The sequence below is a fragment of the Coturnix japonica genome, chromosome 1 (genome assembly GCF_001577835.2).
Source record: "Coturnix japonica isolate 7356 chromosome 1, Coturnix japonica 2.1, whole genome shotgun sequence".
NCBI lineage: Eukaryota > Metazoa > Chordata > Aves > Galliformes > Phasianidae > Coturnix > Coturnix japonica.
This window is the reverse complement of record NC_029516.1, coordinates 21,006,167-21,031,872: the sequence shown is the minus strand read 5'-3', so window position 1 is coordinate 21,031,872 and position 25,706 is coordinate 21,006,167. Positions and strand designations below refer to the sequence as shown.

The following is a 25,706-nucleotide window of genomic DNA, read 5'->3' as shown; positions in this document are numbered from 1 at the left end:
ATGGGAGAGTGCTTTACAGAGCATGTTCTTGAGAAGGGTATTTTGAGACATGTTTTGTCATAACATTTTTTCTAATAGGAGCACTATAATTTATTTAAAGCGTACTCCTTGGAGCCTCTATTAAAAGATAATGGACTGAGAATCGAAGTTCACGAGTGTTGTGAAGAACTCTCTTAAATGTCATTCCTTTGTACTTGATATTATGAAGCAGCTCTTGCCTGGTGTTATTATTTTTGTGCACTTTCAGTGCCGTCTGTCTTACCCATCTATCTTTGAATGTTCAGTCTAATTTTGAAAGGAATTTTTGCTTAGAATGGCAGTGAGCCAAGAGTCGAGCAGAAGTCATTTATGGGAAAAAAATTCACCACAAAACATTCCTAACTTTTCTGTGTTGACCCATTATGAGTTTTGGGACCAGTTCAGCTCCTGTTTGAAACCCAGTGTGACAGCTCTGCACACTGATCTGCCTTAGAGATGTCACACACCTGGGCTGCAGCACTGTTTTGAATTCCTCGCTGCCAGAGATAAATGCTAGTGGAAATTTTTTGTTTCTCCCAGAACAACCAAAATATTTTGAGGTTTGGTAACTGGAGGGTAGTTGGCTGAAAGGAAGAAGCATATATATATATGTATATATTGTTTGTTTGTTTGTTTGCTTGCTTGCTTTTACATGCAAAAAGACTAGTTTATGGCTTTCTTATGAAAAATGTATACAGATGCTTTTTGTGGTAAAATACTGATTATTCAGCCCCCTAATTTTTCACTGAAAACACTTTTGTCAGTAAATTCTTATGCAGCTTTGTTTAATCAGAAAGAAGCTGTGCTTTCTTCATTCCTTTCCAATTAAACCCATATGGAAGGAAAAGTCCATGGGCAGATAATAATTGTGCCTGCTCTGAGCTGCTTTGAGTCTTTTAGTGGCAGTCCTAAATGAGCCAATTTTGCTCTAAGGTTTAATGTGCCTCTGTGCTGCTGGGATGCAGATAGGCAGGCACTGCTGTTTTAATAGCCGATAATGGAATAGTAAAGTTTTGCAGAGCTGAGACTGTCATCTTGGATATGCAACCATTGTTGGGCTAGATCCATTCTGGCATGATGAGTTTGACCACTAGGGATAAGGAAAAGACTGAGGTTCTCAATGCCTTCTTTACATCTGTCTTTAAAAGTCAGACCAGTTATTCTTGGGGTACTCTACCCCATGACCTGGAAGTCTGGGATGGAGAGCAGAATAAATTCCCCATGATTAAAATGGGAACAGTTAGAGACTACTACACCATATGGGCTGCCATGAGTCCATGGGGCCGGATGGGATCCATATGTGTGTGCTGAGGGAGCTGGTGGAAGTGGTAGCCAAGGCACTTTCCACCATCTATCAGTGTTCCTGGTCAACCAGAGAGGTCCCAGAGGACTGGAGGCTTGCTAGTGTGACTGTCATCTACAAGATAGTTTGTAAGGAGGATTCAGGGAGCTACAGGCCTGTCAGCCTGACCTTGGTACCAGGGAATATTATGGAGCAGATCATCTTGAGGGAGATCATGTGGCATGTGCAAGACAACCAGGGGATCAAGCCCCCTTCTATGATTGAGTGACCTGCCAGGTTGATGAGGGGAAGGCTGTTGATTTGGTCTACCTAGACTTCAGCAAAGGCTTTGACACTGTCTCCTGCAGTATTCTTCTGGAGAATCTGGCAGCCTGTGGCTTGGCAGATACACTTTGCTGGATAAAGAACTAGCTGGATGGCTGCGTCCAGAGAGTGGTGGAGAATGGAGTTAAATCCAGCTGGCGATTGATCAAAAGTGGTGTTCCCCAGGGGATGGGGATTTTGGGGCCTGTCCTGTTCAGTGTCTTAATTGATGACCTGGATGAGAGCATTGAGCACACCCTCAGTAAGTTTACAGATGACACCAAGTTGGCTGGAAGTATTGATCTGCCTGGTGGTAGAAAAGCCCTGCAGAAGGGTCAGCACACTCTGAATTACTGGGCCAAGACAAATGGGATGGAAACAAGACCAAGTGCCAGGTGCTGCACTTTGGCCACATCAACCCCAGGCAACACTATAGACTTAGGGCAGAGCAACTGGAAGACTGTGTACAGATCATAAAGATAACAGGTTGTCTAGGCCATCTATAAATGACAGATAGAAATGATACACTTGTGGGTCTTTTTTTGTCACTTAGGCAGAAGAAGGTATGTTTAGTGTCTTGCTTCTTCCTGAAATGTGACAATATAGGCATAGACTCTGGGACAGGTTCTGCCTTTAACATAGCATTGGTGGGGGTTGAAACTGGTGTCACACAGCCTCACAGAAAAGAATATTTTAGGATCAAAAGAAAGATTAAGAAAGTCCCATATGTCCAAGCTTTCTCATGAGGGTTTACTCTTCTTCCCTCAACCCAGAACAGAGCTGTTTTGTTTTGTCAGAGGTGAGCGGGATGAGCTGTCTTGCATTAGACACCCTTCAGATATCCTTAGATACTCCCAGAAAGGCAAATACTAGAGAACCTTCAAAATATCTTCCAGAGTCTTCTGCCTTCTCCATTGTCCTTCCAGCCTTAGAAACTGCCATCTCTGGGGCCACAGCAAAGACTGAGATGGTCTGTGAGTCCCTATGGCTCTGTGGTGGCCTGCTAATATTTTCATAGCATTTTTTCCCTATGAAAAGTCAATTTCAGAAATTTGTGGCACCAAAATGCATTTCTGCCTTCCAAAAATAATGTTCTGTAATTGCTGTCAGCTGTCAGTTAGTTTTCATCTAATTCCGCACTGTTCTCACATTACATCTAAGAAATAAACTAGGAGAAAGAATTAAATGAACTACTTACATCTTTCTTTTTGAAACTATCAGTATTTCTGCCCTTTGCTCCATATGCCTGATTCATTTGGCAATGGTGACTCTCCCTTAATACTCATTTGCTTCTCTTCTCAGTTCTTCACCTTTACTGATAGTTATGCAAAGCTCAGAAAGTTGAAGGCTCTGAAAAACATGTGCAGTTGTACACTACAAATCTGACCAGACAGTTTGAAATTCATTCCGCAGTTACATGGAAAATTCTGTTGTTACAGCTAGCCTTTGGAGCTGGAAAGTTTCTACACAGCCTTAATGATAGCTGGTTAGTTTGGCCATAGAAAAAAGCAACTGTGCAGCTGGCAGACTGAATGCACTGTAATGTCATATGCTCCCTGCTGTCTTTGAATAGTAATTCTAATACTTTGGCGGAAGTTTGTGCATCAGCAATGGGTAACTTTAAAAAAGAATCATAAACCATTTCCATTCTATTGATTTTACATTATTTCCTATGTTTAGAATACTGTGGTGAATGGTTTAAACTTTATTCTGACTTCTAAAAGACTGTTACAGTACATATATTGATTTGAAGTTTGCTGTAGGTTTTTTGTTGTTGTTGTTGTGTTTGATTGATTTATTTTTATTTTTTAATTTATTTATTTTTGGTGATTCATTGTTCCATAAAATAACCCATGTTAGCTTTGGTCATTATTTGCCTCCTGGCTTAATAAATCTTGATATTTATTTCAACTGAAATCAACAACATGATATTTCATGTCATGTTCATTTGCCTGAAATTGTTCAGTGGATATCATATACTGAAAGTATCTTTAAACTTAAATATATTGCAAAGAGTATTAGATCTGAAGTTATTTCCTCTTTCTTAATGTTGTCGGTATGATTGCACTGAACTCCCTTCTGTTTTCTACCATTTTAACAGCACTCTGTAATTCACACAGCTTGGCTGTGTAGAGTAATCCTAAATCCCAGCAACTGACTTTGAGGATGATCTGAATTTTTGCAGCTGTGGGAGCAGTGCTTGGGTGGAGCTGCTCAGGAAGGGATGAATGAAGCAACAGACCAGAGTGAGCAAATCCAAGGGAATCTTGTCTCTCCTCTCCATGCACTAGGCTCAAAAAGTCTGTCTGGCATTTCAGGTGGCATCCCACACCACTACTTTGATATTGGAGGAAGGAGAGTATAATCCCTCATTGCTGAAGCATCCTGAATATATTCAAATATCACATATTCTGCTGTAAAATACTGATTTGTCAAGACTGACTAATTGTTATGGTGGACATTGTTTATGCCTCCATCCTCAGCTTTCCATGGAGTGCTCTGCTGCTTCCCTGCACCTAGAGGCTTCTGCTTGAGAAGCTGCTGTTAGGGGGATATCGGGAGGCACAAGCCTACAAGAGCAGGTACAGGTGCTCAGCAGATGGGGAGTGGTGTTAGCCACAGGTTTCTGGCTCTGTCTGGGTGCTGCGTGACAGTAGAAGCAACTGGGGACGAAGGAAAGAAAATTCTTCCTCAATCCTATGAAAAAGCATTCCTCCAAATCATACCTTGTCATTTCTTTTTTCATTTTGGTTTACTGGGTGGCTTTTGGAAAAATTGCTGTTTGAAGAAAATCTACACAGGAAGTTAATGTCTATGTCTGCCCATTTCTATTTACATTAGGCCTCAGAAGTGGAGAAATGTGACCAGATAGATCTTAGAGATGAAGAAACAAGGATAGAAGCCATATAAGCAAAAACAGGATGATAATATGTGCTCCTTCATGTGTATATTTATGTTATTCCTTTAGTGAATTGTATCACCTCTGGTCCTCTTCACTTTTGAACGGAGGCTAAATCAGCAAAAGAAACAGCTTAATTGCTGACATCTGGCCAGCAGAAAGGTGGGAACTTGCAGAAGTGCTGCTTCTGGAGCACACTCAGTAATACTGTCTTCAGGGCTGCTAATTAGTCTAGAGAATTAACTACAGCCATGTGTTTTAGAGGCCCCTAAGGCCATAGCTGGTGACTTTCAGGTATTCACTTCTTATTTTTCAGGACATTCTATATCAGCAAAAGTAGTGAGAATTAGAGGACAGACCGGAGACAAGAGGAAAGAGCAGAAATGCTCTTTCTTAAATGAACATGAGGACTGAGTTGACTTGGGGAATGTATTTGTTAATACACAATATAAAAAAATGGTTACTGACAGGGAAAAAATAGTTGGTACTTTGTGTCCTACTAAATAGGTCTGGATGCAAAAAATAGTTCAATATTAAGAGATGCTGAGGTGTAAAACTAGGGAAGTAATTGTATGTATTACCTGGATTTGTGGGGCATTCCTTGTTAGAGGCATTAAAAAAACAAAAACAAAAAACCACAAAAAAACAAACAACAACGAATATTTTATTGGGTCTACTGTGTTCCACTGTGGGGTAATGAGATGGACTCACAGATCTGAAACTTATTGGATAGTCAAAAGGAAATGAGGCAAGTAAGGAATTGAGCAGTGAAACACAGCTATTTCTAAAGCAGATGGAGAGATTCCGTGTACCCATCACCTGTGAGTCAGGGCTTCAGCTGAAGCCCCAGCATTATGTAGTTTGCAACATCTTCTGCATCTTAAAATACAAAATTTTCCCAAATAAATAAATAAACAAATAAAATCCATGAAGAATATTCCTTACAGGAGTAGGGAAATGGGGAGGACCACAAACTCAGAGGTGCATTGAATAGACAGCTGAAGTTGAAGAAGGTAGAAAGTAAATGGCATATTCTGAAATAAGATGATTTTCATGAACCAGTATGAATTTCTAAGAGAGCTAAATTTCTTTCTTAACGAGGAGGTGGAGTTTGGGATGTATTGAAAGGAACATGTAGCATTATTTCTAACACCTCTTTAGCTTTATATTTTTAATTATTTGGAGGATAATGAGGAAGAGATCGGTTTTGTTCTCTGCTACAGCCTCAGACAAGTTTCCACGACATCCAAATAACTTTAGCAAACAATTATAAAGAATAAAGGCCTCAAGGAAAATTGCTAGTGTGTTCTGTAAACATCTGGTTGCCATTTTCAATTACAAAGACCAACCCACTGAAGGAAGCAGTTTAGTTTTTTTGGAACAGAAATGAGACACTGGGGTTTTTGTTCTTTTTCATAGTGGAGAGTAAAGGAAATGTCAGAAATAGAGAGGTCACTAGATGCTCAGCTTTTGTAAATACGAAAGTCTCTGAGAAAATTAAAGTAAATTGAAATCAGGTTTTGAAAGTGTAAACAACCCTGTGGAGTTGAGGTTAAATAAGCAGGGCTGGAGATCTGAGCGTGCCAGGAAAAGCACAAGATCATTCTATCTCATATAAGTAATTTGAAATATTGTGTAAAATAATAATGGCAAGGCTGGCCACAGAATTATGTGGTGGGTTACAGTACAAGTACATGCAGATATATAAGAGTAGCAGATACAACTTCTTTGCCAAAAATCATTTTGGTTAAGTCTCGGCAAAAGTATATAGCTGACAGAATGCAAAGCCAGTCAGTTCCTTAATGGAAAATATGTCATGTGAGTCCTGTGAAAGGTTTTGACAAGTAAAACATAAATTTCAGAAGCTTTTTTTTTTTTTTTTTTTTTTGTGTGTGTGTGTGTGTGTTTGTGTGTGTTGTTAAGCAAGGAATTTCTTAAGCTAAATTCTTAGCAATGTGATGATCCTCAGAGCGTGCTTTGTTACAAGCATACTTAATATTTGTTAAATTTCTTCTGCTTTCGTCAAATAAAGTTTCATATAGTTTTAAGGAAGAAATGTATACCAGAAACGTACTCCGTTGTGGTCACATTTTGATTTTGCGTATTTCAGTTCAGCCTGGCTGTTTGCCAGAGGGTTGAAAGCAGATGCCACAGGCATCCTTGGTTGCAATACAAAACAGATCAGTTTCTGGCATACGCAAGTAAATGCTGCTCTCTAATGTGATGCTGTGGTTTCTTGTCAAACAATGCAAATGCACTGTATATTTTTCTGAACAATATGTTTCCTCCTTCTTAATTATTAGCAGAATATATCTACGTTCTCTAGCAGAAGAGCAAACAGATTTTTTCTTTACACCACTAAAAAAACAAACAATGCAGATTTGTACCAAAAACCCCATTTCAAATGCCCTCTTTTCCTTGAGGAAGAAAAATTCTTTAATTGTCCGTAACAAAAGTCTAAGGACATTGAACTTTGTAAAGTTATAAACAAAAGATGGTATTTAGTCATAAAGTAACTAAACATGCCTTTCTTTGAATGTTCTTTTTGGTCATGTAAACAGAACATACAGTCCAATGCAGAGTGGTATTCATTAGGCTGACTTAGAATTTACAATAATTAAAATATTGCACGGTGATTACACAGTGAGCTAAAATTAAAACTTTCCTGGAATAAATTATGTCACGTTAACAGAATCTGAAAAACACCAGTGTCTGAGCAGATAAACATGTTGGCTGAGGGAAAGCAGCAATGTGTGCAGGTCCACTGAAATAAAAGAAATATGAGAGTTTGAGGTGAAGGTATACAAGATTTATAATATGCGAGCAATATGCAAATCTTTTTAGACAGTTCAAGGCAATGATTCTTAAACGTAGTCTACAGGAAAAGAAGGTAACAGCAGATAATTGTTTATTCAAGTATTTTTAAAATGTTTCCCTCATTCAAATTGTGGATTGCATCCTGGCTCTGACAGGGCTCAAGCAGAGACTGGTTTATAAATATGAGTGTCTATTCTCATATGTCATATGATTGTCTGCTAAAGTAGAGCTGGGAGGATGACAGGGAGGCGTCCTGCCAGACGCCTGTGGCAGTCCTCAGAGCAGTCTAAGGGACTGTTGCATTAGTGTTGCCCAGCATTCTGGCTGCTGGAAGCTGTGCACCCTTTCTGAGACGTTTGCTGGCTCTGAGCCCTGGTCAGCTGTGAGAAGTATGGTGTCTGCCATCACTGTGCTCCCATTTTAGGTAGAGGCACTCATATACTTCTGTAACAAAAACAATATTTTTTTAATTTTTATTTTTTATGTTACCTTCCATGGTGTTGGTTCAGATAGCAAAAAGCTTTTACACTGTGTGGGCCTTCATTGTAATTTGCCACCAACCCACTACATTCCTACATGCAGATTCCAACCTTCTTCAGCTGCATCCACTTTCAGCTGACAGTTCTTTTGAATGCTGCATCCCTCAAATGCTCCAGACATCACAAGTGTCACCCACAGGCTGGAACATTGTTCTGAAAAGGTAATGTACTGGATTGTTGCTGCAGTGGCTTATCTTTAATAAAATGGGAACCTTTCCTTTGTGAAGGAAATGATAATTCTACTATTTTGATGTTCACTGTACTCTGTCAAAGCTGATTCTCCCTTGGATGTTGAATACTCTTTTACTCAGCCCCTGAGGCTGTCTGTTTGGATGCAGGCCTGGTTTGCACAGATGTTGTAGTAGAAGGAAGCTTCTCTGACCTACTCAGAAACCAAAATTAACTACCTACTGACACCTCCTATTTGATTAGAAAGAAAATAATTATCATTGCTTTATATCATTTTTGGCAGGCTTATTTCCTTATAACACGATGTGCATTTTTGACAGTGGAGGGGACTTGAATTAATGAACAGCAAAGGAATAGAGTTTGAAATGAAGATGAGCAACCTTAACTGGCAGGAAGATTAAAAAATGGGTGTTTCCTCAGTGATGCTTCACTAAGCGAAATATATTCAGAATTTGACAGAGGGAAGGATGGAAGAGATTGGAGATGGAAGATTCATTGGAACCCATTTTGGAAAGTTTTAAACAAGTGATTCAAGGCAGAAAGTGTTTCTTTAACAAGCTCATTGTTGTAATGACTTTGTTTCTGACATTTGCGATGATGCTTTCCAAAATAAATACTCAGCTATGAGAAGGAGTTTCAGTTTCAGCTTACAACAATTACTAAAATGGATTTGAACATCAAATATACCAGGCTTTCTTCTGCACTGTGTAAGTGCAGGATAACTCTTGCACAACCACAGTTATTTTGCATCTGACAGTAGGGCTACAGACTTATTTTTTGGGGAGGGAAAAAAAGACTTTTAGTATAAAATGATAAATAAGTCTAAACCTTATATTTTATTTTACTTTTTAATTTGGAATAAGACCACTGCTGTAGTTTTCTTCTTTGTTGTTTTGTTTTGCTTTTGTTTTGTTTTGAAGAGGAGAGAAAGTAGAAAACCTATTGACATATCTCAGTATTTTGTTGAATGGGTAAACAAAAAAATAAGAGCAAGACCTAGGTATTATCTACCTGAATGGGACTTATGCATTTAAATATGTATTCTCCACCTGGCTTCAGCATCTCTCCCACTTTTTCTCTCTCACTCTCTCTCTCTCAAAAAAAAGTCTTCAGTTTACGCAACTGCATTTACACTACTTTACACTGGCAGCTTCCTAGAAGTCAATCTTAAACAAAAAATAATGGAAGTAATGTTTTCAAAGAGTGAGCTGAAGGACTTTCAATATTCAGAATCCAGCACATGTTAAACCCATTTTCACTTGGAATGAAGTGTTATGGCCTCAGAAAAAGTTTAGAGAAAGCACTAAAAATAGAAAGAAAAGAGTATTCCAGAAAGCACTTGTATGGAATGTACAACTGTAGGCCAGTTATATTGCACAATTTGTGACAGGATGATGTGTGAAATAGGAGAATGCAGATTTTTTCCTTCTCTACCAGTATCCGTGGTGTGTTTCATGTCCCATATGTTACAGTACATGTTTTCTGCTAATCTAACATTGGGAACGTTCCTCTTGACCTTCAAAAGTGAGAGGTCTGGTCATACATTTCTTTAAAATGTTTGGAGTGAAGATTTTAACTTCTGCTTTAGAGTTCATGTTCCACGGATGCCTAAGAAGGTAGTCATGATGATGTGTGTATCACTACTTTCACTACCATGTGGCATGCAAGGTGAGTGGAATTGGCAGCAGCATGAGGTGCTGCAGAGACAAAGTATCATTGTTGGAAATCCTTGTATTAGCCATGGCTTAATTATCCTATTGCTGTTTTTTCTCTGGCTTTATTTAACTCATAAATAAAATGGGTCAGTTCCCTAGTCCTGAGGGCAAGTGATGCAATATGGCTCATGTCCATGTCTCTAAACTCTTTGTTCTCTAACTGAGGGTGGTCTGATCTCCTCTGGGTTTCAGGAAATGTCACTGACTTGGGCTGTCTCCTAAACTATGCCTGGGGCTCTGCATGGCCACCAAGCAAGAAGAAAACAAACACAGCAGATGATTGTGGGACAGTGGTTGAGCCTGCAACCTATCACTGCTTAGTTTAGCCATTCTCTATTCCCTAGTTTCTCTTTTGTGGCCGTTTCCTGCCTCTTGAGTATTAAGGTATATTTCTCATTAATGAGTATTGTTGTAGGATATCCATGTGGTATAAATGCAGCCATCAAGGACTGCCATTCAGACTTTAAATATGTCTTTATTTCTTCAAGAGGTGATCAAACACCACCATGTTCAGCGCTTACACACAGGCAGAGCTCATGCACTTGGTCACACACTCAGCTGCTGCCACCACAGACATGGGGCTCTGAGCCCTAGTACCCCTGCAGCTGCTGCACCCAGTGCCCCAAGCACTCAAACTCGTGATACATCCTTCCACTTCATGACTGTGTGCTGCTTTTTCATATGACTTCGCCTCAGGGTGTGCAGAACAGCGATACCAAGTTCTTTCCTGGATGTAGTCCCAATAATTGTTTGTTAAAGTAGCTTGGATCAAGTAAGAGTGAGTGTTATCCAAAGGGAATTGTGTCAGGCAGCTTTTTTCCTTGGCACAGAGCAGAAGAAAGCTCTTCTCTGTCCTGAGGCTTGAAGAGTGCCCTCAACCTCATGGCATGAAGTAGCATGGTTTCTTCCATTCCCTGCACAGGATGGAGTTCTCTCTCTCAAGGCATGCATCTTTCCCTCCCTCCTTCCTTCCTTCTTTCCCTTGCAGCTCCAAGTTGTATGGACCTCAGCCTTCCTTCTGAGGTGGAACAGAGCCTGTCTCTTTCCCACCAGCACAGAGCAGAGCAGCCTTCCACTGGTGCCTTTTATGAGTTAGTTCTCAGTCCCACTGTGCTTCTTGTATGAGTGAGAAACATATCTAGCAGCTTTGGTAACATACCTGATCTGTTAAAATACATGCAGAGTAAGAATAACAGTATTTGGGAGCAACTATGGCTGTAATGTTAGCTTGCATACAAATAGAGCATATTGTATCAGCTATCTAAATGTCCTTGTTTTCACCAAGGCTGTGCAGAAAAAATGCCTAGGTTTGGAGGCTGTACCAGAGTCATCTGAATATTCATCCAGAGTACAGTGTGTAGGCATAGAAGTGGAAAAACAGGCTTGAGTGTTTGAAGGACCTCAGTGTGTTTGCCAGTGGGCCAGAATTACGCATATCCCTTCTGTTTGCTATTGAACTTTACTGTAGCTCATAAAGTATTTTGATAGCATATTTTCACAGCCCGAGTTCAGATTATACTATGATAAAAAATATCAGTTCTAAGAGTTACGATCTGGAACAGAGCTCAGCAGAGAATTATTCTTAGCCTGACACTGCTCCTCTCAATAACCTAAGAACTATCTAATACATCTAAGGCACTACAGTATTTCTCATCCCAAATCAGACTAATGTAACTATTGAATGTACTTTAGTTGCTTTTATTTCCAGTATTCCTTTCGTTGTAAGTAAAAGTGGATATAGTTTAATAATGCTGCAACTTTTTTGTGCACTGCCTTCTGATGTCTTGCAGACAAAAAATTATCTACAAATTGCAAAAAAACAGATCTAAATGATTTATTGCAAATCTGAAAATATCTTCATGGTTGTCAGTTGTGGCCATGGCAACTACTTACAGTAGTTATAGTGACCCAAAGTGTTGATTGAAGAGAGAATTGTAAATCTATTACTTGAATGAAAGTGAAATGAGTGTAGAAGGGATTGTCCCATCTCTACTCTGTTCTTCTGTTTATACCTACAATAGAAATTTTTGCTTCTTTTAGAGACAATCTCTGCTTTGTACCAGTATTACCCCACTGAGGTAACTGATTACTTCATAACTCCAGAAGGTAACTGGTTATGTTTGTGCATAAATCCAAAGCAGTCTTAAAGTTTTATTCCAGGTAAAAAAAGGAAGATATCTGCCCAAATTAGAGAAGAGTTCTTCCGGAAGGAACTTGTAACTCTTGGATTGTCACACTCTTTTATTTTTGTACTTTTATGATTTCTGCTATGGATTGTCAGGAAGAACAGTTTTTCTGCCCAGACCTTTCTGATGAAAGAAACAGTAAAAAAATAACTTTTTAATTTTTTAGGTGAGACTGGAAGATTTCAGCCTCCTGATTTGAACTTAGATGTATCATTTCTCTGCAATATTTGCAGAGGAAATACAGCACAGTCAAGCATCACCCTCCACTCATAGATGATGCCACTTGTTAGGACTTCAGGTGGACTTCGCTCCCCAAATGTTGAACTCATTTGTGACTTCACATTAATTAATTTCATGGAGCAATATTTCTTACTAAATTCTTCAGGGACAGGTGAGCTGTCCTGAGTATTCAACTGATTCCATTTGCTTCTTGCCAGTCTCTCCTCCACAAAGAACTCTTCCTTTGGTGTTTTAGCTATGGGGTCACTAAGCCAAGGTAAAGCCCCAAAGCTCCCCAGGGAGTGAACAGAATAGCAACTGCCTTCAGAAATCCTCCAGGCTCTCCCTGGCAGCCATACAGCACCAATACAGAATATTTTGTGGATGAATTGACTATGTCCAACACAATCTCAGCCTCATACATAGAATGTTGTTAGGTTTGTGTTTTTGGTTTTTTTTTTTTTTCCCCACACTTCTAATACTTCACTGTCATTAATATTCCAAAAGATTGCACCCTAATTTAAGAAGCTAAACAGGTGGTTTTTGGGCTGGACTGTGCATTATAGAAGAGTACAGTCAGTCTCAGCAAGAGCATGAAGGGTTTACACATGGACAAATAAACAGCTCCTTTGTTGAACAGCTCAAGAAACAACAGAAACTTCACCATCTTTCATTTATCAGAGTGACTGTTCTTCATTGCAGTGGCAGGGTGTTTAAATTAGCTCATGACTATCAAGAGATGCATTAAAAGAGGAATGTAAATAACTCGGGGTGGATAGTGATAGGACAAGGGGAATGGTTTTAAACTAAGACAGAGGAGGTTTAGGTTAGAGGTTAGGAGGAAGTTTTTCACACAGAGGGTAGTGACACACTGGAACAGGTTGCCAAAGGAGGCTGTGGATGCCCCATCCCTGGAGGCATTCAAGGCCAGGCTGGATGTGGCTCCGAGCAGCTTGATCTGGTGGTTGGCAACCCTGCACATAGCAGAGGGGTTGCAACTCAATGATCCTTGTGATCCTTTCCAACCCAGGCCATTCTATGATTCTATTATTTATGGGGAAAATCCCTGCTCACCTAAGAATGAGACATTTATTTAGGTAAAGCCCTACACATAGAGTAGTGATACTGAAAACTTTCAAAAGGCCATATTAACAAAGAGAAAGCATTCAGTCCAACAAGTGGCAATCTAATCTTTGCATAAGCGAGACAGCCAAACTGTTGTATCCAGAAATAGGCTTCAAAGGATATTTTCCCTCTGAGAGTTCACAGTGAAGCTCAGATCTTCAGAGATGTGGAATTCCCACCTCCTCCAGACCTCCCCACAGCCTGCCCTGTGAGGTACTGGGACACATAAAATCAAGCCTGGTGCCTGGAGCGCAGCAAGGAGGCTGTCGTTCTGTCTTCACATTTGTGCAGCTCATCCCAGGGATGTTAAAGGCTAGGTTGGATGGGGCTCTGGGCAGCCTGGCCTACTGTTAGATGTGGAGGTTGGTGGTCCTGTCTGTGATGGGGGGTTGGATCTTGATGATCCTTGAAGCCCCTCCCAACCCAAGCCATTCTGTGATTCTATGATTCCACTCTACACTCTTGACTAGCAAACTTTTGGCCCCCTACAAACTGATTATATTGAAGGGCTGAAGTCTGCTTTGTTTGCAGTTTGCTTTGTCATATTTTAAGCCAGGTATGTACACAAGCAGCTATTTCCACGAGTGCTTCCTCACCAAATTCAGTTCAGCCTGTGCTCTGTGACCTTGCAATATTATTATATTGTTGAATCATAGGCAGTTTATGGTTCTGGCTCTTTTCTGCATTAGGGCCCTCTGGCCATTTGTATCTGTCCATCTGATTTCTCATCTCAAATTATGACACACTGAATTTGTTTTGAATTTCCTCTTGTTGAATCAGACCATTTATCAATACCATTTTGAATTTTGACCATGTCTTCCAAAGTGCTTAGTATTCCTCTAAACCTGGTGCCATTCGCTGTTTATAAACATATCTGCAGTTCCATCATTCAATTTGTTAATGAAAAATTTGAAGAGAATTGAGTATACAGTGGCATATTTTTGAGGTTCTGAGAAAAAAAAGACAATGTGACAATCTAGAGTTTGTTTTTTCAAAGAGTTATGCAGTTGCAGATATCTTACATAGAAATAGTGTCAAAAGACTCATTGAAGTCATATTGTTTCATTGCTTTTCCTCTTTTCACTAAATCAGTTACTCTAAGGAATTAAAGTCATTGTACGTTATATATTCTTGGAAAACAATGTTGGCTGTTTCATGTTGGTACACTGGGAATTTCTTCCTGAGCCATCCGGTGTTACTGCAATATTAAAAATGCTAGCACTTTTTTCTTTAGAATAGTTCTATAACTGTTAAATTTATAGAAGAGATGATCATTTTCTAGTAAAAATTAAACTGTGTGAGGAATGACACAGGCAATTTCTAAGTTATTTTCATGGAAGAACTTGTTTAAGAAATAAACCTGTTGTAACCCACGTCCTTCCCATTTTTGTTTTCCAAGAGCACATTTTTTTTCAGGTGCAAATCATTAGAAATGTAACAATATATTTAAATAGAAGTCCAAGTGCTCTGACAGCCTGAATCTGGGAGACAGCACAAGGTGTACTCTGTTTTTCTAATAGGAAGTCTCCTGCTTTCTAAAAATAGGCGCGTTTCGGCTCTGATTGTTCTGTACTGGTGCAAGTGGCTAGATGTCTAATTACTCTAAATATAAAACACAAATAGTGGCAGGCATTCAACCTGTCCTGAAAAATCATTCCTGGCAGCTATGTGTTCCATGTCTTGGGCACTAGTTCAGAAATAAGCTGGGTCAGAGGGCCCTTTTTCCTTTTGTTTTCTTTGGTGCATTCATATCGATCACTCTGCTGTATCCTAAAGGGCAAATGATACACAGTGCAGTGTATCCTTTGGAGTCAGGGATCAAATTCATCCCTGGCAAGGATGTGTAACAATAAACACAGGAAGGAAATGAACTACTTCTGAGAAATGGAGTGCCTTCCAGCACCCTTTCAATTCACATACAATTAGACATTGTATTTGTACATAATTATAATGATTTATTCAAAGGTGTTTATTAGTCACAGGCACAATGTCTAGCTTATCTGATAATTACACAGCTGATTAAGTCAATCAAACTGGTTGTTAATGTTCCCAGTCTTTTGCATTAAAGCATTAACTTGCATGGCTTTTCAATGTTTTGTGATTTATGCCATTTTTATCAAACTTCAGTTTTTTGTATGTTTCTTTCAAGAAAGAGCATGTAGTGAATCTTCTGTGCCTAAATTTCACATCTAAATAATTTTTATACCATAGCATGGGCTCCTATAAAGAGAATTTGAAGAATTCTTAACAGTAATGGATGTGTTGTACCTAAAATTCATGTCTTTAACTTCGTAGCACCACTTATGGAGTTGCTTACAATGCAGTGGCTACTTCCATAATCCTGCACCCACTATGTACAATCAGTTCATCAGTGTACTTAATGCAAACTGAACGTTAACTGTCCTTAGGTGAATTTTTCATCCAGTTTTGCATTTGTGACTGTGATTGGGATAGGAAGCAAAACACATTTTGAAAGGGAAATCAGCCAAAATAGATATCTCTGCAGGCTTTCAGTAGGACCAAATTAAGGAGTAATCTAAAATTACTAATCTTAAAATTAGGAAGGCATCATTAATGGATAGCTTAGAAATGAAATAAAATGTATACAGTCTTCCAGCACTGGAAATAGGAACCAAACAACTAATCATTGGAATGGCTGCCCTATAGGGAGTTCTGACCAAATATTTTACCCTGCTGTAGACGCTTTACAGCTTTTTTGGCTTCCCTTTCTGTTTGGAAGTTTTTATTTCTAATCGTCATCCTGTCACTGAAAGGATTTACCATTTACTTCATGTATTCATGGTATCCTCAAGAGACAAAGTGTTTCTGTCACTCTTCAAAAATGCCACCTTCTCTAACTAGTCCAGATTAGGAAGGCTGTGTACAGAAGAAAAATGTACCCACTTCAGAAAGTTGATCATGCTAATTTCAAGCAACGCCACGTTGTTGAACTTCTTAATTTCTGAATGCTAAACAGATGATTTCTGTCATCTCAGGTCAGACACCAGGGGACTGGACATCTGTAGGCATCAGGAATTGTCTCAGATATAACCAGAGGTGCTAGCTATGAAACACCTAACTATAGATCCAAAGCTTGGTAGTTAAATGTCATTTTGTCCTTTGCCATATGTAGCTGTTCATGTACTCAGCAATCCAATTATTTACTCTTCCTCAGGATTCTGCTTTAAGTACTTTAGTTCAAGTAGTAATTGCATGATGGCTTCTTTCTCAGTTTGGTTCTTTTCATTCCCAATAGGTAGCATAAGCCCTTGGGATCTTCTGATCTGCTTATCTTCCACAAAAGATGATACTAGCAGCTGCATTCAGAGAGATGACTTGCATCAACTGGAGTTATTCCAGAAGGTATGAGATTCTGTTATTCTTTGTGGAAGTGAGGGCAAGTGGGTAACCCAATTTTTCAGCACCCACTCACAAAAAGAAATGTATCTGATTTGCCTTTCACACTGCAGCAGAATGATTGAACTGATTCAAAACTTTTTTTTTTTTTTTTTTTTTTTTTCCAATTCTACTGAAAAATACTTGTTGCATATCAGCATTTCATTTTATATCTCGTCCAGAGACCAAAAGCAATTTCCCATTTGGACATAACATGTTATTTTGGATGTAGGGATTTCAATATAAATGGAATTAAAGCTATTTAGTGTCAGATTTTGCTCTTCCTTGTTTTGAACTTCTGCATTTTTGGATGCCTCAAAGTGAGGGTCTGGCAGCAAAAGCAGCTACAGAAGTCAGAGGAACCTTAAACAAGTACTCCATCAGAAAAATAAAACTTAGGAATGAGGAGAAACAACTAACAAATGTAGGCAATAGTTTAAAATAATAAAACAAGCAGGAGATGAAGCTTGACTAGTTTAGGCTTCACAGTTTGTGTCACTCCTGAGTTTTATCTAACGCAGTTACTACTTGTCAACATAATTTAGGCACCTCTCCAAACTGTGACAGTGCACCTACAATGTGTGAGCTGAACCGGTGTCACCCTCCAAAGCCTTGATGGAAGTTCTTTGCTCTGACACAGCAGTCTGCTTACTCATAGTGCAAAGCGTCAGCAGTGATAGGATTTATTTGCTTGTCTGTCCACTTGCTTGCTTGTTTGTTTTATCTTGACAATATTGTGGGTACAATTTAGATTAGATAGGTAAATGCCTGGTCTACTGGTGAAATATATAAGTGATAAACTGAGGACATTGTTTGAAAAAAGGTGGACAAATCGTAGATTCATCTTGTCTTATGATTCGGGTAAAACAACACAGATAGATAGTAGCGGCGAGACTCTGAACTGAGAGACTGGGAGAAATAGAGCTACTTTTGAAAAGCATTTATTTTGGGTATTAAGTACATTCTGAGAACGCTTCTGTGTGTCCGCTGAAGACAGGATGCCCTGTCTCATTGTATCCAGAACATAATTTTTATAGCAGGTCCAGTTAGCTAGAAATACAGATGCTATGATTTCAGATCTCAGATCATAAAACCTCTCAGACTTCTCCAAATTGCCTTTTACTCACTCACTGCATTACTTCTGTACCTGATCCTTATGTAACAGTCTTCACAACACTCTGCAATGTCCAGAAGTTTTGCACATGGATAACTGAGGTATAAGGTGATCAAAGGAATTGTCTAAGTTCCATAAGGAAGTCTGCAGCACAGCAGGGACTTAAAACAGATGGCCTGTGTTTCTGGATAACATTAAATTTTGGACTAACACTGCTTGCTGCGGACGTGTTCATATGACAGTGAAACACAGTTTCTTGCTGCAGAGTCTGAATGTGCCTTTGTTATGTTACCCCAGCACCCAAACATAGAAATTCTAAAGGCATAAAAGGTTTCTGTGCGCTGAAAGGCATAGACTGATAACCAACAAAACAAAGAGAAGCTGCACAAGCTAAAAAGGTAGGCAAGGAAGGAGCGTCGGCTCAGCAACCAGGCAGAAGAGGCATATGTCTGAAATGTTATTGTTTTATGGCCATGGAGGTAGAGCCCATGCTTTAATTTAATCTGTTATCCCATGCCGCAGAGATGGCAAAATTGTAACACTAATGGGATTTTCCTGATAAATTAAACACAAAGCCATTGGGGGATCAAGCAAAAAAAAAAAAAAAAAAAAAAGCTGTTTTGTGAATGAAATAATTAAAGCTTCTCCTTTCATATACAGGTAAACCTACTTCCAGAAATTCAGTATTTCCTTTGCAGTAAAGAGGGATTGTGCCAGATAACAAAAGCCTTTTCAGGTAACTTAATTTCCTCTAATATGTATATACGGTGAAGGTCATTTAGTAGGTATCATAGGAAGTGTGTGAAATGAGACCGTCATGCTTTCAATTCCTTTCTATTTTTAGTCAGTAATGCAGAGAAAAATAAAGTATAAAAAATGTAAGAATAAACTCAATGAAAATGATACAAGAATGGGAATCAGTTTCTGACAGCAGTCAAATACAGGCTGTAGTTGTGCAGTAAAACATTGCATTGTTTGGCCGGTACATGATGCAGGAATAATTTAGCTATAAATAACTTATTTTTGGGCTATTCTATGTTCATATGGTATATTGGTGTTTAGACTTCAAAGCCCCGGGTTCAACATGGTGTGTTTCTCCAGCTTTATAAAAATGTTGTGGCATGGAGAAGGAGTAGGAGTTGGTGTTTGGTTGCAGTCCAGACATAGTTTACTGATAAAAAGCCTTTGTATATTAAGAGCATCCACCAGAAATGTGTGGAGGTTATGGGACGGTTGCCAGAGAATTCTAATTTACTATGGGTGAAATTCAGCTTCAAATAGAAGCTAACAAAACTGTTGTGCACTGTATTAAATCTATTTAAATTTTGGAGGGGTGCATTCTGGTCTCAGATCACTAAATATCCAGCATCAGTGCTATTTTGGATTTATGATCGATCTTCACTATATAAACTACTTAAAAGATTATTTATTTATTTATTTTAAATAACCACATTTATCCCATTAGTATTAATTCTTGTTTGTCTGAGAAGTACATTAGATTTGTAGGTTGAGCCTAGCCTCACCTTGCCTTGCATTTTTCTCCTTTTATATATATTCTATACTTAGTGCAAAGATTCACCGCACGTCTTGAACCATTTAGAAATTAGGTGTCTTCTGCTGTATTATTCTGCTTCTCCCTTTAAGTCAGTGGAGAGAGGGGAGCACCTTCAAAGACTGCTACATTTTATCTTAAACTCTATCCTTGAAGTAGATTTGTTGAATTACACCCTGGGGGCACGTATCACCAATTACCTCTCACCTCTGACTGCAAATGGAGCCTAGACAAGCACCCTGGATTAAACGCCTGAATTTTGTACGCTTGGCTAAAGCTAAGATAGATAGTTCTTAATCTAACAAAATGTATATCCATTTTCTTTCTTTCTTTCTTTCCTTCTTTCTTTCTTTCTTTCTTTCTTTCTTTCTTTCCTTCTTTCTTTCTTTCTTTCTTTCTTTCTTTCTTTCTTTCTTTCTTTCTTTCTTTCTTTCTTTCTTTCTTTCTTTCTTTCTTTCTTTCNGTTTCATTTAAAGATTGATCAATATTTAAAACCTATGTGAAGAGTTTTCCATGAATAACTGTACACTGAGTATACCTTTAAATCAGACTTTTGCTAATTTCTTGATGTGGTGAATTGTCAAAGCTGATTATAAGGAACATAGAGTATAATGAATATCTATCCAGGCCCCACAAGAATTCTTTATAGTGAAGTCGTATTACACTGAGTGGGTTTTAAAGATGTCTTCAGTGGTGCATACTGCCTTGGGTCTCTTGCACTGGAATGTGAATGAGAAAGTGTATATATATGTATAAAACTGATATAGTGCTGGGTTTAGGCAAACCTGAGAAGTTTTCTAAAAAATTGAAAGGAAATAATGACTTATGTTGTAACAGACTGCTTTTAAAAAGCACTGGTTACTATCTGGGGAAATGTCATTTGCAGAAGTTTTGTTGTTTAGCTGCCACAAAACCACAAGCAGAAGAGGCACTCACCACAGAGAGCTTTCCCTTTAAAATATGCACATTTTCACTGCTGCCCATACACTGTGGTAATTGTGTGTAAGTGGTATGTTAGACTGTTTGGTGTTCTCTCCTCTTTTGGGAAGGGCAATTTGTAAGCATTTTATTCCATATGTGTGCTGCTAGTTCTTTCCTGCCAAAGAGAAATCTAACCGATGCTGAAATGCCTTTGAAATGAAGGTAGATTTGTGTGCTCAGCAGCAGCTTCTGACAGTCCTTCTCACTCAGTAACAGGCTTATTCTGGTCATCTGCTGAAGTACTGTCAGACTGAAAAAGGCTTGCTCCTCATCTCTTAGCTATTGGTTTTAAAAAAAGGTCTACCAAAATTAATTGCACTGTTTTAAAGTAGAAAGAAAGTCATCTCTTAAATCTAGGTGTCTCCACATCAGCACATGGTCAAGGGCTGAGGTAACAGTTTCACTGCAAGTATCACAACACTTGAGATAGCATGGGGAGGGGATCCAGGGCACCCAGTAGGATAGGCAGACTTAGCACAGAACATGTCTTTATGGACGAGAAGCTGGAGGCTCAGGTGGGTATCCTATGGAATCCTAGATTGCAATAGGTGTCTGTGTTTGGACAACTAAATCTAACACTTGGTATCTAAGCTCCCCAAATTAACAGAGGTAAAATTTAGAGTCAGCACTTTACAGGAGAATATTTAGTTCCAGCAAAACTTAGGGTTAGCGAAATAGCTTTGCACTGACTGTATAGTCTGCAATGATATCCATGCACAGAAATAGGAATAGAGGCTCTGGCAGAGAAGGATTCATCTTTGAATGGAACAGACCTCAAGGTGCAAGTGTCTTAATTCAGATACAAATCCTGTTTGTGATAAATGTAGGTGCAATATCTAACTTACTAAATCTAACTTACCACTCTAATTTCACCTACAGATGGTGAAATTAGAACCAGGAAGTTCAATCATTTGATTTCAGTGTGGCAGTAAGGGGGCAAAAAGGCAAAAATTAAAGTAAATATCTGTGTAGAACCAGATACTACCTATTCCCTTACATTGGAGTGGTATTCTTTTTGCTGGCATCCTCTGCAACACTTTTCTTCCCAACAACAGCAAAGGTGCAAACTAATAAGATTTGTTTAATCCTCAGTTCTAAAATTATTTGGGGAAAGAACAGTTTTGTTTTTCAATATTTCCTCCACATAAGGGCTTGTTTCCTTTCAAATCAGTCACTTATTTTCATTCTTGTGTGTTTGAGTCAACAGAACTTCTCTGCAATTCCTGTTGAAGAGGACCATTGGTTTGTTTTACTGTGTGTCCTTTAGTCAGCTCCCCAAGGAATCAAGCAGTTTCCTGTAAAAGTGAAAATATAAAGTTGTTGCTCTAATTAAGTGATCTCATTAAAGACACACTAAGTCATAGAAAAGAATACGGGACAGCAAGGAAGAGAGAAAGGGATTACTGAATGTAATGTGAGTATGACAGCATTGATATTGATAAGCAGTGGGCACTAGAGTAAAGGTTATTGTTCTAAATATTCTATCTGATGATATTTCTAGACTTTTTTAATATATATATTGTGTAACTCTTAAACTGATAGGCTTTATGTTTAAGATAGTCTGAACCTCCACATATTTCCATATATAAGCTTGGCTGCTGCAAAGGAAAAGAATTACAGAAAATACCAGGTCAGTACTTTTCTTTCCTTCTTCTCTTAAATGGAGAATCTTTTCATCAGTCTGAAAATTCAAATTTGTTCTAAGCATATGAGAAAAAAGAAAAATACGGACACAGGGAAGTCAGATTGAAGGAGGATTATTTTAGAGGAGAAACTGGGATGTTTATAGTTAAATAAGATTGAGAAAGAGAAGATGAAAGTAGTTGCTGAATGATGGACACATGGCATAGCACATGTATATGGCACGGTATAAGAATAGTAATAGATCCTAAAATTCAACACAGAAGTAACAGATAAAGGCTTTCTGCTCAAACTGGGAAGATTGGTTTCACTACTGTTTATACAGTACATTTGGCTCAGTTTTTAGTCACATGCCCAGTGTCTGCTTATTATACAGGGGTCATGAGGAAGTTCTGGCATGGCTATTGAATGACAAAGAAATTTTCCTGGCATGTATTTATTAGTTCAGAAAAAGATGCATCTGTTTCAGAGATCCATGAGTAAAAACTTCCAGCAAATACCTCAAACCTGTAAGGTTTGAGGCTATTGAGGGATTTCAGTTCTTCAGACTCTATGTCTCACCTCAAGTGGGGTTTGAACTGGGATTGGATACATCCTGGAACTACTGAGAGATGGGAAGGACTGAGATCCGTAGCGTGAACCCAATGGCTCGTCCTCAGTTTAGGGTACAGCTAAGACGTCCTGATGTAAGCACAGCAAATACTGTCTTTGACAGGTTTTGTCTACAAAGCACTGGGAATATTTTCCTGTTTCCCTCCTGAGCCAGAATAGTCTCTCTTTCCACATAAGCATGACTTGCTTCATCTCATCCAGTACCCAGGCAGTGCCATGCATAACTCTTTTCTCTACCCATCCAGACCACTGATTCTTTTAGAAGTAGTGCTTTTTCTGCATGCCTCCCTTCTGGGTTTCTTTTTATTAGTGTCACTAGTGCAGAGATTTTATGAGTGCCTGTGAGCCTTGCATGCTCCTTGATCACCTTCAGGGCTGGCCAACATTTTTAATCACACAGAAGGTTTGTGGATAGACATGACCCTAATGAAATTGGGTGGGAGGTAAAGCCAAGACAGTCCAGCTGTGTGACTGTGCTTTCACTATGTGACATATTTACTGCCTGGTGCTCACTGAGGTTCCAGCCGCTTTCAGCTTCACTCCCCCCTGCCTGGCCAATCATCCCTGCTTGTCCCTAGTGTCCCTGGGTAACTCTGGCTCTGAAGTTGAGTAGAAAAAGCAACAGGAGAAGACAGCCTTAAAACACATCATATTGCTGTCCCCATCATTAGCCAGAATCAAGCAACACACACAGGCACACACAGGTGTTTACACGCTTTTATTTTCTACACTTTGTCTTGGATGATGTTGCCATTTGATATAATTAATGAAATAGAAGGCAAAAATGGCTTTTCTCCTCCTCTGCCACTGTCCTGGGGCCCATGGAAGCTGGTAAAAAATGCCGTCCAGCTGCAGTGAGCCTTTGGTGCTCTGCTTCCAGCTGCTGCAGCTGGCTGTCGCCCCCTTGGGTGCTTGCCTTTGAGTCCAGAAAGCCCCACTTAGCCTTCTTCTAATGTGTTACCAGAATCAGAGCCCTAATCACATACTAATTGGCCAGCACATTCACTGAGATACCTTTTACAGTTTTACAACTTATCTGTAAACTTATGTTCTGGAATGAAGGGTACACATAGCAGAAACACTTTTGGAAAATATGGAGAAATCCTTAACTGTGAGAATGCATCAGAAATGAAGAAGCAAAGATACTTTATGTGTACTCAACCAAAATAGAGAAGCAATGAACATAGTAAATGATTAATCTGAACTGAAGCTGTGTTTGCTGATGTTTTTAGAGGCAAAAATAAACAACAGGTATTTTGCAATGTTGTGTTATCATTTGGTTTTCTTTATAACTGAAACTTCACCGGTGCTTTTAGCACAGATTTCAGCACATTTCAACCCATAGTGTACATCTCCTTTCCATCGAGATCTGCTTTCTTATACTTTTTATTTTCTTTTCCCTACAGTAAATGCATTTTAGATAGCCACTGCTTACACTTCCAGAAGTTACTAATAATTTGAAGTTTCAAGGCCAGCAGGATAGTCGGTAGTGAGTGAGATGTTGAAGCTGCAGAAATGAGTCCATCTCAAATGAAGCTTATAACACATCAAAGTCATCGCAGGGGTGTTAAGTATCAAGCAAGAAATCACATTTCTGTGAAGACAATAAAGATTTTGCCAGCACTTCACTGGGGCCAGTACTTCTGCTAGCTACCTTCAAGTGTTCAGTGCCTGCTTTGAGGCACTCCTTTCAAAGTGCACAGGTTGTAAATCTCCAAGTGTTAAAGGCTCTCTTTCTTTAACAACCTCAAGGCATAATGTCTAAGCCCTAGGAAAGTACTAATCTTAGTTTCAGAGTCTTTTCATCAGATAGGTCAAATGGACAACAGAAGGCAATTAAATGGCATAGATCTGCTTTTTGTGACAAGCCTGCAATGACCTCAAGTCATGTAAAAGCAGTAGTTCGAAAGTCATCAGTTCTCTGAAACCAGCAATGAAAAATGGAAGAAACAAATGCACTTTTAATAGTCATTGCTTTAATGGTTACACAGATTAGAGCAGGTTGCTACACACGGCTGAGCAAAAAGAACTATACAGTGGGCTTTGATTAAAATGCCCTACCTGTGGATGTGCTCAGGAGTCTGCCTATGACTGAACGCTTTTTAAGCATCTCCTGATGTGAAGCAGTCTTTGCAGCTGTTTAACACACCTTAGAAATCTACAAAGCCTGGAAAAGAGCCCAGCTGTAAATACCAGAAGGGGAACCGTTTGTAGCAATGCAGTTTGTCCACTCTTTGATCTCCAGCAGCCCACACCAGTCAGACAGATGGATGATCCAAGCACAGAAAGCAATATGAAGTCATTCTAACTTACTGAGAAGTCATGTTGGAGAGCAAAGTTGAGAAGCAAGCATAAATGACCTGTTGTAGTTTCTTCATGAATACTGTGTCAGAAACTGCTGAGAACTGACAGGAGGTGACTGTCATTATTTCTTTTTTTCCTGTGTTAGAAATTTCAAGATCCTGTTAGAAACAGATTGCCACTATGAAAACTGAGGAAGGTGTTCAGAACATTTCAGATGGAAATCTCCCATATACTTCCAGGATCAATGTCCTTTTGTGTTCTGAAGTGAGATTTTTCCTGCTTAAAAGAAAAGCAATTGGATGAAGACTCTGGAAATATTAATGTGCTGAGCTTACAATGGCCCATATGAAATAAATGAATGATATGATGTTCTCAGAACAAAGCATAGCACTTTCTACGTGCTTCATCCCTTCTATATCCTTGTGCTTCATTACACAGCCATGGGCTTTCAAGGTCACTCAATTGCTCTTGAAATGTTTCTGAAAGAACTGACAGTTGATGGACACTTTAGAAGCAAAATGACCTTTTCCCACAGAGACAATGATTTTTGCTGTTGTTTTTTTTTCTTGGTTTTTTTCTTTTCAGTGTATAAAATATAGCCTCTTTGATCTTGATCAAACTAAAAAAGTTAATAAACAAGACCATATCACAACCCTTGTATCATCAAAGGATTATATAACAGAAAGGATAAAGAACATTGATCATTCTTGTTTATCCTGCTTTCTTTTTCAGTTAAGGGATGGTCACTTAGTTCAACCAGAGAACATGTAGTTCAGCCAATGGGATCTTCTGC

General features: G+C 39.0%; 1 protein-coding gene across 5 annotated transcripts in view; it reads left to right on the top strand.

The window, feature by feature from the left end:
- The window catches only part of LOC107308970 (cadherin-like and PC-esterase domain-containing protein 1), a 71,733-nt gene that overhangs the window by 12,992 nt on the left and 33,035 nt on the right, over positions 1-25,706 (top strand). For 4 of the 5 annotated variants that reach the window (XM_015853307.2, XM_015853315.2, XM_015853335.2 and 1 more), the window contains exons 4-5: positions 16,570-16,676; positions 18,484-18,559. The exons of the other annotated variant lie outside the window; for it this stretch is intronic. In XM_015853307.2, the coding sequence (XP_015708793.1) occupies positions 16,570-16,676; positions 18,484-18,559 (183 nt within the window). The remainder of the gene's footprint in view (positions 1-16,569; positions 16,677-18,483; positions 18,560-25,706) is intronic. 5 annotated transcript variants of the gene reach the window in all.